At 45.6% G+C, this 11,469-nt stretch overlaps 1 protein-coding gene across 4 annotated transcripts; it reads left to right on the top strand.

Moving 5' to 3' along the window:
* The first annotated feature begins 999 nt into the window (after positions 1-999).
* On the top strand, positions 1,000-10,841 carry LOC117557370 (protein FAM124B). Of its 4 annotated transcripts, none has more exons than XM_034233186.1 (7): positions 1,000-1,376; positions 1,755-1,786; positions 3,214-3,423; positions 3,762-4,169; positions 7,421-7,617; positions 7,954-8,110; positions 9,740-10,841. In XM_034233186.1, exons 1-7 carry the CDS (start codon positions 1,303-1,305, stop codon positions 10,477-10,479), a joined length of 1,818 nt encoding a protein of 605 aa, XP_034089077.1. In that variant the 5' UTR covers positions 1,000-1,302; the 3' UTR covers positions 10,480-10,841. The 4 variants fall into 4 exon arrangements, with proteins under 4 accessions (XP_034089077.1, XP_034089076.1, XP_034089075.1 ...); XM_034233185.1 differs by having other exon boundaries at positions 9,737-10,841; XM_034233184.1 differs by having other exon boundaries at positions 1,200-1,786.
* The last annotated feature ends 628 nt before the right edge of the window (positions 10,842-11,469 follow it).

Genomic DNA, 11,469 nt, shown 5'->3' with positions numbered 1-11,469 from the left:
ATCCCTCTTTTAAAACAGAGCTTATTTTAACAATATATATCAAATGGCCTGCAATAAACTATAAAAATGTTACAGGATTAATTAAAATGTCATGAGCTGGGCTTTAAACATGAATTGGAATATTTCAGTGTCATGGTTTGTTTGAATATTAGGTTCCTATTTTATTTCCTAATTTGTCGTTTTATTTTACTAGGAAATCCCATTGAGATCAAATCTATTTTAGAAGACAGACATGGCCAATAAAGCAGCTGTACAAAAACAAAACACATTATAACATACATGTTGTAGATATTCACTATGAAACATACAGCTGTTTAACACACAAGAAAAACAACCACATGACATCCATCGCCACAAGCTTCATGATGCCCTTAAACTCTAAATATTTCCATCACTCTAAATATAAATGTTTCATGTTTTACATTTCCCCCTCAGATTATTCCATCTCAAAGTGCATAGTAGGACAATTAAACAGTTTTTTCAGACATTTACAAAAAAGCCACCACTGAGAGCAGGGTAGCTGGAAATCAATTTGCCTAGCTGTACAGATATAAAAAAAAGACTGAATAGGCTATAATAAGATACCCATGCACCATTGGTCACTTTGAGTCTCTCAACACTAAGTAGCCTAAGTAATTTGTAGGATGTATTTTTATTGAACTGGGTTAGTTTCTGCTGGTTATATAAACAGACTGAACGCATAATAAAAGAAACTGAGTGCTGTCTTGCAGATCCTGTCATAACCTGGTCAAAAAGAGGTGTGCTCTAAAAGCGAGTTTAATGCTCTTAACAAGGCATTAACAAACAATGTCTTTAATTTCCAGGGTTTAGAGCCCCCCCTCCACACGTCCCCTACACTTTTAAATCTGTCACTCCGTCTGGCCTGTGTCCTTTGTCTTCTCTTATTGTTAGACACATGCCATCTGCTCTCTGTTATTATGAGGCAGATGGCTTTGGATTGAAAGCAATTTGTGCTGCCCCCTTTCGCCCACACTTTAGCATAAAAGCCTCAGCGAGTAACTCCTCAAACACAGTCCAGCATGTATTTCTTCTGAGAGCTTCTTTAGTTTTAGGTATTTCTTTACAAAATATAAGATGTGTACGTATGATTTGTACGCATAACGGCGCCTGGTGACGTCATAGTCCCGGCAAAAAAAGAGTGCCTCTTTTTTTCTGGAGTAGCAGACTGCGGAGAGAAATCCGACGGGATGCTTTTCACTCTCAGCCCGCCGCACCGCTCCTCTGACTAACTTCTGTGCAGATGGCTCGACTTAATGTGGAAGAAAGTAAAGCTACCGGACGATGTTTGGAAGAGTGGCGCTGTTAAAGAGGAGATCCTACGATGAAAACGTGGACTCTGGAGCTGAAACTGCCGAGTGAGTATAACTGTTTATCGGCATTAGCTAATGTGGCTAACGTTAGCTATTCAACTTTTTTGTAGGCACAATGGAAATTAACGTTCACCAGGAGAATACATCTTGAATGGGCTAACTAATTAAAGTAGAAGCAACTATGTGTTATCCCTATTTGCACTTAATTATGGGTGTTTAAAGCTGTTTAATTATTTAAGGTGTTTTCTCATAAATTGACTTTTATGTTAGCTCACAACATATACTGTGTTGTCATGGTGACCAAGGGGCACGTTTCCAAGCCAACCACCACAAGATGGAGACAGATTTTGATCTGAACTCCAGACTAAAAAAAGTGTTTAAGAATGAACGTAATCACTCGTGTGTTTTTATTTTGTGTCTCAGATCTGACTGCAGCATGATGTCATCCTCTGACAGTAAGTACTCTTTCAGTCAGACAGAAGCTAAAGAGCACTCTGTAATTTAACCCTCATGACTCACATGGGACTTTTTTTATTATAGTCTTTGCAGCTTCATGCATATGGCATACATGTTGACTGTTATTTCATTTCATTTTGTAAACGGCCTCATCTCTACTGTGCAATTCTATTGTTATTTGACTATTCCCTGTTCATGTTCCTCAAACTTGACCCAGTTTCAGCCTGGATTGGTATATTATATAACACTTTCAATGGGGGTAAATATTACGCAGAACAAACACTGTACACAGATTAGTAGAGTGAGGCTCAGTTTATAGTATAGTAGTGGAGATTAGACATACTGGAATTGCCGTATTTCCAAACACAGTGCAGCATCAGTGTGTTTTTTGGCACTTAACTTAATACTAAAACACAAACCAAAATCTTGTATTGTCAGTTGTTTATGTTTATTAAGGATCCCCATTAGCTTTTGCTCTTGGCAAAAGATACTCTTCCTGGGGTCCGACACTTAAAACAATACAACAATAATACAACAATAATACAACAACATTCAAGACATAATTCCTGACATCATTAACAACATCACCATTAACATCAACAATTTCCAACATCATCAACAATCTCATCCACTTTTAATATCAATCTCAGCCAAGTGCACTAGACACCCACCAGTACAAAGCATGAGATCAAATTAAATTAGTTTGGCAATGAGTTCCATTCCTTTATAGCTCCATAAGTCACTGAAGATTTCAGAAGATGTGTCCTGGGTTTAGGTGCCGTAGATGGCCTGATGTAGCTTGTCTAGTCTTATGGTCATGCTCGTCTCTTGTGTAAACTATTAAAAATACAGTGTTTTATTGCTAAATTGGACATTTTTTAGAAAAATGATAACACGAGATTGCAGACGTTTCTCAACCGGAAGCCATGATAGGTTTCTATGCATAACTCCAATATGAGTGCGCTTCGAACAGTGGAGAGCTAGTCTGGCAGCCTTGTTTTGAGCTATTTGTAATTTCTGTATATGTGTTTTTGCTGCTGATGACCATATGACCGGACAGTACTCAAGATGTGACAAAACCAGAGACTGAATGACTTGTTTCAAAGTGGTTGGTGTTACATACTTTGTACATTTTCTCGTCACAGCTATGTTCCTTCCCATTTTAGTTACGATACTGTCTATTTGCTTTGTCCACTGTAACCAGAATCAAGAAAAGAAGACTTTAAACAACGGTTTTGACAAGCTGAGTCATATTACCCACTGCAAGGAAACTGATCTTGATGTGTATAATTTGTGTGCCAAGGAGCTTTAACTAAATAGACATTTGTTATTATGACTTCGGCTCTGTGCTGCCCTGTTTAAGCATTTGCAAGCTTGCACCTGTCCAAACTATCTTTGAGTACTTATTTGTGTGATTGAACCCTAGTTGAGCTTGTGACCAGTCGGGACAGGCAGCAGCGGCAGCCTCAGATCCTGCCGATGAACTTGCATCTGCTGGCCAACCCCGGGGACTCCCTGCTGCTGCAGCACAGCCTGGACCGCCTGCTCCGCTGGCTCTGCCCCAGCCTCCGCATCTTCCATGTGTCCGAGAGGGCCTCCCCATTCAGGAGCTACACACACCTCTGTCCTGTGGCAGGTACAGAGCTTCACTGTGTGCTGTTGTGTTGATTATACTTGTATACTATTTTTTTTTACTGTCAGGTTTTAGGCATTTAATTTGCAGGCATGCAAAATGTGGTTGTGCTAGTAAAACCTTAAGTATTTAAAAAGAATTATAATCATTTCCATATGTGAGACCTCAAAACATGATGGAAATGTCAACCATTTTCATGTCAACAACAAATGTCATTCTCTCAATGCATTTCCTTTCTGTATGAAGTAAACAATATCATCCCACAACAATTTCTCTTGCCAACTGCATCTGTTTTTATTCAGTTTGATTGAGAATAAATATCTTTCCAAAAAATGTTTCAGGCTACCCTTCTGTGGCCATCACCTTCTTCCTCCATGAGGCCTACGGAGAGGAGCGGATCCTCAAAGTGCTGGACTTCTTCCAGCACCCGCCCTGGCAGTACCACCACACTGAGACATGCGGCAGCCAGACCGGGGGGATCCACATCAGCTCCAACAGCTCGTCCTCCAATGCCATGCATTGCATGCCATGCATGCCCTACCTCCTGCCCAGCAGAGACTTCTACAGTTTGGGGGCAGGCATGCCTGTGTGGGGGGTGCGCCCAGTCCACTGTGGAGGAGAGATACTTCGTGTGACACTCTACAGTGGATACGACAACTACGAGGACGCCGTGCGGCTCTATGAGACGGTGCTGCAGCGGCAGGCGGAGGAGCAGAAGACCGGCTTCTGCTGGTTCACGCTCCACACAGGTACGGCTTAAGAGGGTTACTCTTTGATTTTTTACAAGTGTTTATATTCTATACTGCAGTTCAGAGTATACGGCCTTCTTGGAGACCCTGGAAAGAGTCCTGTTTGTTTGTAGCCTTTATTTAACCAGGTGAAAGCCCCTTGAGATCAAAAGATCTCTTTTTCAAGGGTGACCTGCATGGGGCTCCTGAAGGGGACTCTTTAATCTTGCTGGGAGACTTCAACGCACATGTGGGCAATGATGGAGACACTTGGAGGGGCGTGATTGGGAGGAACGGCCCCCCTGATCTGAACCGGAGTGGTGGTTTGTTACTGGACTTCTGTGCTAGTCACGGATTGGCCATAACAAACACCATGTTCGAACATAAGGATGCTCATAAGTGTACGTGGTACCAGAGCACCCTAGGCAGAAGGTCCATGATCGATTTCGTTATCGTATCATCGGACCTGAGGCCGTATGTTTTGGACATTCGGGTAAAGAGAGGGGCGGAGTTGTCAACTGATCACCATCTGGTGGTGAGTTGGGTCGAGTGGCGGGGGAAGCCTCTGGATAGACCTGGTAAGCCCAAACGTGTAGTTCGGGTGAACTGGGAACGTCTGGAGGAGGCCCAAGTTCAGGAGGCCTTCAACTCACACCTCCGGCGGAGCTTTTCGGGCATTCCTGTGGAGGTTGGGGACATTGAACCAGAGTGGTCGGTGTTCAAAGCCTCTATTGCCGAAGCCGCGGCGGGGAGCTGTGGTCTCAAGGTCCTAGGTGCCTCAAGGGGCGGTAACCCTCGAACCTCCTGGTGGACACCGGTGGTCAGGGAAGCCGTCCGACCTGAAGAAGGAGGCCTTCAGGGATTTGTTATCCCGGGGGACTCCCGAGGCAGTTGCAAGGTACCGACAGGCCCGAAGGGCAGCAGCCTCATCCGTGGCTGAGGCAAAGCAGCGGGTGTGGGAGAAGTTCGGAGAAGAAGACATGGAGAAGGACTTTCGGGCGGCACCAAAGTTGTTCTGGAAAACTGTCCGACACCTCAGGAGGGGGAAGCAGGGAACCATCCAAGCTGTGTACAGTAAGGATGGGACGTTGTTGACCTCAACTGATGGAGTGTTAGGGCGTTGGAAGGAACACTTTGAGGAACTCCTGAACCCGACAACTCCGCACTCTATGTTAGAGGCAGAGCTGGAGTATGACGGGGGATCAACATTAATCTCCTGGGGGGAGGTCACTGAGGTCGTCAAACAACTCCACAGTGGCAAAGCCCCGGGGGTGGATGAGATCCGCCCAGAAATGCTGAAGGCTCTGGGTGTTGAGGGACTGTCATGGTTGACACGTCTCATCAACATTGCGTGGAAGTCGGAAACAGTACCGAAGGAGTGGCAGACCGGGGTGGTGGTTCCCCTTTTTAAAAAGGGGGATCAGGGTGTGTGCCAATTACAGAGGCATCACACTACTCAGCCTCCCCGGGAAAGTTTACTCTAAGGTACTCGAAAGGAGGGTCAGGCCGATTGTTGAACCTCAGATTGAGGAGGAACAATGCGGATTCCGTCCTGGTCGTGGAACGACGGATCAGCTTTTTACTCTCGCAAGGATCCTGGAGGGGTCCTGGGAGTACGCTTATCCGGTCTACATGTGTTTTGTAGACTTGGAGAAGGCGTATGACCGAGTTCCCAGGGAGTTACTGTGGGAGGTGCTGCGGGAGTATGGGGTGAGGGGGTCTCTACTCAGGGCCATCCAATCTCTGTACTCCCAAAGCGAGAGCTGTGTCCGGGTCCTCGGCAGTAAGTCGGACCCATTTCCGGTGAGGGTTGGCCTCCGCCAGGGCTGCGCTTTGTCACCAATCCTGTTTGTAATATACATGGATCGGATTTCGAGGCGTAGTCATGGGGGAGGGGGTCTGCAGTTCGGTGGACTAAGGATTGCACCACTGCTTTTGCAGATGATGTGGTTCTAATGGCTTCATCGGTCTGCGACCTTCAGCACTCACTGGATCGGTTCGCAACCGAGTGTGAAGCGGCTGGGATGAGGATCAGCACCTCCAAATCTGAGGCCATGGTTCTCAGCAGGAAACCGATGGACTGTCCACTCCAAGTAGGGAATGAGTCCTTACCCCAAGTGAAGGAGTTCAAGTATCTCAGGGTCTTGTTCTCGAGTGAGGGAACAATGGAGCGTGAAATGGGCCGGAGAATCGGAGCAGCAGGAGCGGTACTGCAGTCGCTTTACCGCACCGTTGTGACGAAAAGGGAGCTGAGCCAGAAGGCAAAGCTTCTCTGTCTACCGGGCCATTTTCGTTCCTACCTCACCTATGGTCATGAAGGATGGGTCATGACCGAAAGAACGAGATCGCGGATATAAGCGGCCGAGTTGGGTTTTCTCCGCAGGGTGGCTGGTGTCTCCCTTAGGGATAAGGTGAGAAGTTCGGTCATCCGGGAGGGACTCGGAGTTGAGCCGCTCCTCCTTCGCGTCGAAAGGAGCCAGTTGAGGTGGTTCGGGCACCTAGTTAGGATGCCACCTGGGCGCCTCCCTAGGGAGGTGTTCCAGGCACGTCCAGCTGGGAAGAGACCAAGGGGTAGACCTAGGACCAGGTGGAGGGATTATATCTCTTCGCTGGCCTGGGAGCGCCTTGGGATCCCCCAGTCAGAGCCGGTTGATGTGGCCAGGGAAAAGAAAGTTTGGGGCTCTGGGGCTGGAACTGCTACCCCCGCGACCCCGACCACGGATAAGCGGGAGAAGATGGATGGATGGATATTCTCTACTAAAAATAGAACATATTTATCTCAACAAGTCCAACTTTAAGGATGAGCTTTTTTTGACAAATATATTGAATGCTATTTTGTTTTTCCTGCAAAATAACTATACAAATGTAAAAAAAAGTACAATAAAACGGATAAAATAAATAATCAAGATGATGCAAACAGATATTACTATAAAAAAGTAAATACATAACTATCCTAAAAATAAAATATATACAAATATGAGTAGTACATTATTTATATATATATACATATCCATTTAAACAACCTACTTAAATAAATCAGAAATACGTAAATGGACATGGTGAAATTATCAATAGGTTGTAACAGCGACTGAGTGTTATATGTCCATGGTGGTGGTAAGCCTTGGAATCTCAGTAAATAGAAGAAAAAGAGTTTTCAATGTCCGGTACTTTGGTTGAAACAATTTCTGATAATGTGCCTGACTTAGATTTTCTTTTATAAATAGAAGGAAAGAAAATCCTCAGCAAGTTCTAAAATCACTTTTCCCACACAGAGCCGGGGCTGTGCATGCAGCTGGCGTTAAAACAGCTGTCCCCAGGGGTCCAGGTGGAGCCCTGCAGCTCTGCCGTGCTGCAGTTTAGTGTGGAGGAAATAGGCCAGCTAGTCCCTCTGCTGCCCAACCCCTGCACCCCCATCAGCGGCTCCCGCTGGCAGACAGAGGACCTGGATGGAAACAAAGTTCTCTTCCAGGTAAGGGAATGTTTAAATGCCACAGCAAATGTGTCAAAATGTGCACATGTATGCTTCATGCTGCCTGACGCTTAATGAATGTTTTACATGAGGCTTAATGACTGATTGGTATGAATTTAATATCTTCACTTAAATGATGTCATACTCATTCTCTCAGTGAGATTAAATCAGATGGACATGTGGTTGCATTCTCTCACAGAACCAGCTCCGAGCTGTCAGTAGCCATATGTAAGATGCGTGTATGTTAATTCCGTCAAAGTGACTTAACTTGTCTAATTCTCTGTGGTCTTGGTGTAAATCATAATCCCCCCCCCCTTCTGTCCCTCCGTGCTGCAGGTGAAAACCCCGGCTCAGCCTCAGCGACCTCTGACCTGTGCTTTCCCCCTGACCTGCCCCAGCGTGCCCCCCCGAGCGGTGCAGCTCAGGAGCCCGGCCCAGGGCCCCAGCCTGTCGCCCTGCAGCCTCACAACGCCCCGGCACACACACAGGCAGGGTCAGTACACACACACTGAGTCCACCCCCCAAAACCTGTCCCCAGAGACACCAACAGGGAAAGGCCGCATCAGAGCCAAAGTTTTATCGGCAATTTGATCAAAAAAAAGGCCGATACCGATAATCGGTCAAATGCGGAATATCAGCCCCGATAATCGGCCAGGCGGTCGACCCCTACCTCATACACAAGATTAGTTACCAGAAACATTGTTAAATGAATATATATGCATGTAATACATATGCATATACATGCATGCAACAAATACATATACTCATACACACTACATACACACCAGCGACGTGCAGTCAGGGGAGGCAGGGGAGGCAGAGCCTCACCTGTCATACTCCAATGTAACGGAAAAACAACTAAAGAAAAACTAAATAGTAATAATAATACAATGTCTCCACTGATCTGTGTTGTACTGTAAGTGTGATTTCTGTATGATTACAATCGCTTCTTATAGTCAAAATCAGCACATTTACCGAGCTCCGCTACAACTACGGGTAGCGATGAGAAGTGAGGCAGGGACGAGCTCTGCCTCTCGTAAGCCCACAGTAACTGGCTGGAGCGCGGGCACTAATTTAGCGCGGCCACTTATTTTGTGAGCGCGCTCAAGCCAGTTACTGTGGGGTGAGGTGAGGCACAGATGAGCTCTGCCTCACCTCAGAATGCGTCACCCCACAGAAACTGTCTGGAAAGCGGGCCCTAAGCGCATGCATGCCTGCACCATCTCACTGTCACCAATGTAATGTTTGTAGATCCCTTTATTACATTTATCCTCGCCATCCATAGTCTCTAAATAACTTATTTCACGTATATATGATATTTAGGCTCGCTGGTCTCATCGTACAACGGCAATGAAAAAAGCACCAGGGGAGGCAGCCATAACCTCTGCCGCACTGAAGGGGGCGCAAGTGAGCCCACAGGTTCTTGTTGCTACTGTTATTCTACGCAGAGACGGTGCACAAACAACAAACTAGACTTTTGAAACTTGAGGAAGATAAGGAGGACTTTTACAAAAAAGTAATAGAGATTGTTGTCCAGAAGGATAGCATGGACTTCATCTTCAAGTCAAGGTAAGACCACATTGGTAATGAAAATAGGATCTTACTAAGAAAGAACAATCCAATATTTAGATTTTGGGTATCCTTTTGTTGAACGGTCTGTTTAAAATGAATCGAAGCATCAGACTAAAAAAGCTTTTGAAAATAACCGAATATTTCGATTAAGGTCTAAATATAATATTTGTAAATCTGACTCTGAAAGAGTCAGTGCCTCACCAGCCATGAACCTCACCGCACGTCACTGATACACACATACATATGCTGCAGATAAGCTATACAGATAGATAGATCGTTTTACCGAGTGTGGAATGCTTTACTTTGACCATTTGTTGACTTTTTGATGCACATCGTTTTGATTTTTGTTATTGAATATTATGCTACTAGACAGTTTTTAGGACATACTTTCAATTGCTCAATACTTTTCCTTTTTTACACACTTTGATGAATTTAAATAAACCTTACATTAAATGTACAAAAAGTTTAGACAATGAAATTGCATTTGAATACCATTTGAGCATAGTTCAATAGCCAACGTTTCTCAGTGCCCTCTTTTGTGTCCCAGCAGGCCTCAGACCGCGCAGTGACCCCGCCCTGGAGAAGCTTTATGGAGGGGGGGTAGCAGAGAGCCAGGGGTCAGGGAGCTGCTGCAGCACCCCTCCAGGCAGCTCCTGTTACTCCTCCCAGCGCAGCAGCCCTGCACCCCCCTCCACCCCCCATCACCCCGACTCCCCCCTGCGCTCCTCCATCACCCATCACCCTGACTCCCCCCTGTGTCCCTCCATCACCCATCATCCCAACTCCCCCCTGCGCCCCTCCACCCCCCATCATCCCAACTCCCCCCTGCGCCCCTCCATCACCCATCACCCCGACTCCCCCCTGCGCCCCTCCATCACCCTCTCTCTGTCCCATCTCCTCCTGGAAGAGGATGAGGAGGAGCCAGAGACCAACGTAGACACCGGAGTCTCACTGCTCTCAGACTCGGCAGTCAAAATACTCACTCGCTCTTCCTCCGTGGAGCTGTTGATGACTCCTCACCCTGAGAGACCTGCAGCTGTGGGGGCTTCAGCTGTCCATGGTCTGGCCAAGGAGCTGATTGAGTGTCTGCCACGGACACACAAACACCCTCAGGTCTCCTCCGGGACTTGGGGCTCCGCGGGATGTACGCACGCAGCCAGGAAGGCCTGTAGCAGCAGGACTGTGACGGCAAGACAAAGCCCCCCCAGAGGACCCTTCATAGAGAGCAGGACTACTGCTGAGCTGCTGTCAGCACACACACACAAGACGGATGATGAGTTCTTCATCTGAATCCCTGCTACTACACCTCAAGTCTTGAAATAGATTATAATCATACAATATTGTAGATTTATTTGTGTGGATTGTTCAAAGCCTAGCAGAGTGATATTTGCGGGTATTAATATCCTCAATGTCTTTTATATTTAGATCTAACTAATGATTTGTGCAGCTAAAATGGAGCCCTGTAACAAACCCTGGAGGAAATGCTCTTTACAAAATGTTCCTGTCAGGGTGCGAATGCCAGTGTCTGTCTCAAATTGCCTTTTGAATAATGCTGATCTCAGCAGTCTTCCGTGTCGCTGTTGATCGTGATGAGAGATCTGATTCAGTGTGAGTGCTCTCCACAGCGCTGCAGGTCTAACACAGTACAAGTAACGGCTCTAGTATTTGTGTGTTTAAATGTTTATCTGATTGACTACACCAGATACAATGTATTGCATAGGATTTAACTTTCTTACAGTTAACAGGATGTTCTAACTAGCTACTGAAAGAGATCATTTAAACTACAAAAAGTCGTCTAATATATATTTAATAAATCTAACCATTAGTATAAAAAAACTGCCCAAATGTGTCCTGGGACTAAGACATGTTGATTACTGTAAGGCAGTAAGCTGAGGGATCAGCAGACGGATTAACTTAAGTGAAAACTTAACAAGTATTGGACTGATCAGGTACAGATGGCTGCAATCACTACATCACACATTATAGTCGTAAGAGCTGTAAAGAGACCTGATAAAAGATATTGTTGTATTGTAAAGAGAGAAAATACTATGCATCTAATTCATTGATGAGTTAGGTCAAAATGTTGTCTTCTACAACACAGATTGCGTCTTTCCTGTCAGTCAAGCTTTCAATCACAGCTAAACCTGAATGTGGTTTTCATTTGAGCATCATGGACAGTGTTTACAAAATGCACATCATTTAGGGTTGTACAGTTTGAGCTGCTCGCCGGTCAACTCGACGCTGAAGGAGTTGTGAATGTTTACTATAAATGTATAAAAG

The sequence above is a fragment of the Gymnodraco acuticeps genome, unplaced genomic scaffold (assembly GCF_902827175.1).
Source record: "Gymnodraco acuticeps unplaced genomic scaffold, fGymAcu1.1, whole genome shotgun sequence".
NCBI lineage: Eukaryota > Metazoa > Chordata > Actinopteri > Perciformes > Bathydraconidae > Gymnodraco > Gymnodraco acuticeps.
Note: the sequence above shows the minus strand (reverse complement) of the source record. Positions and strands in the feature narration are given on the sequence as shown.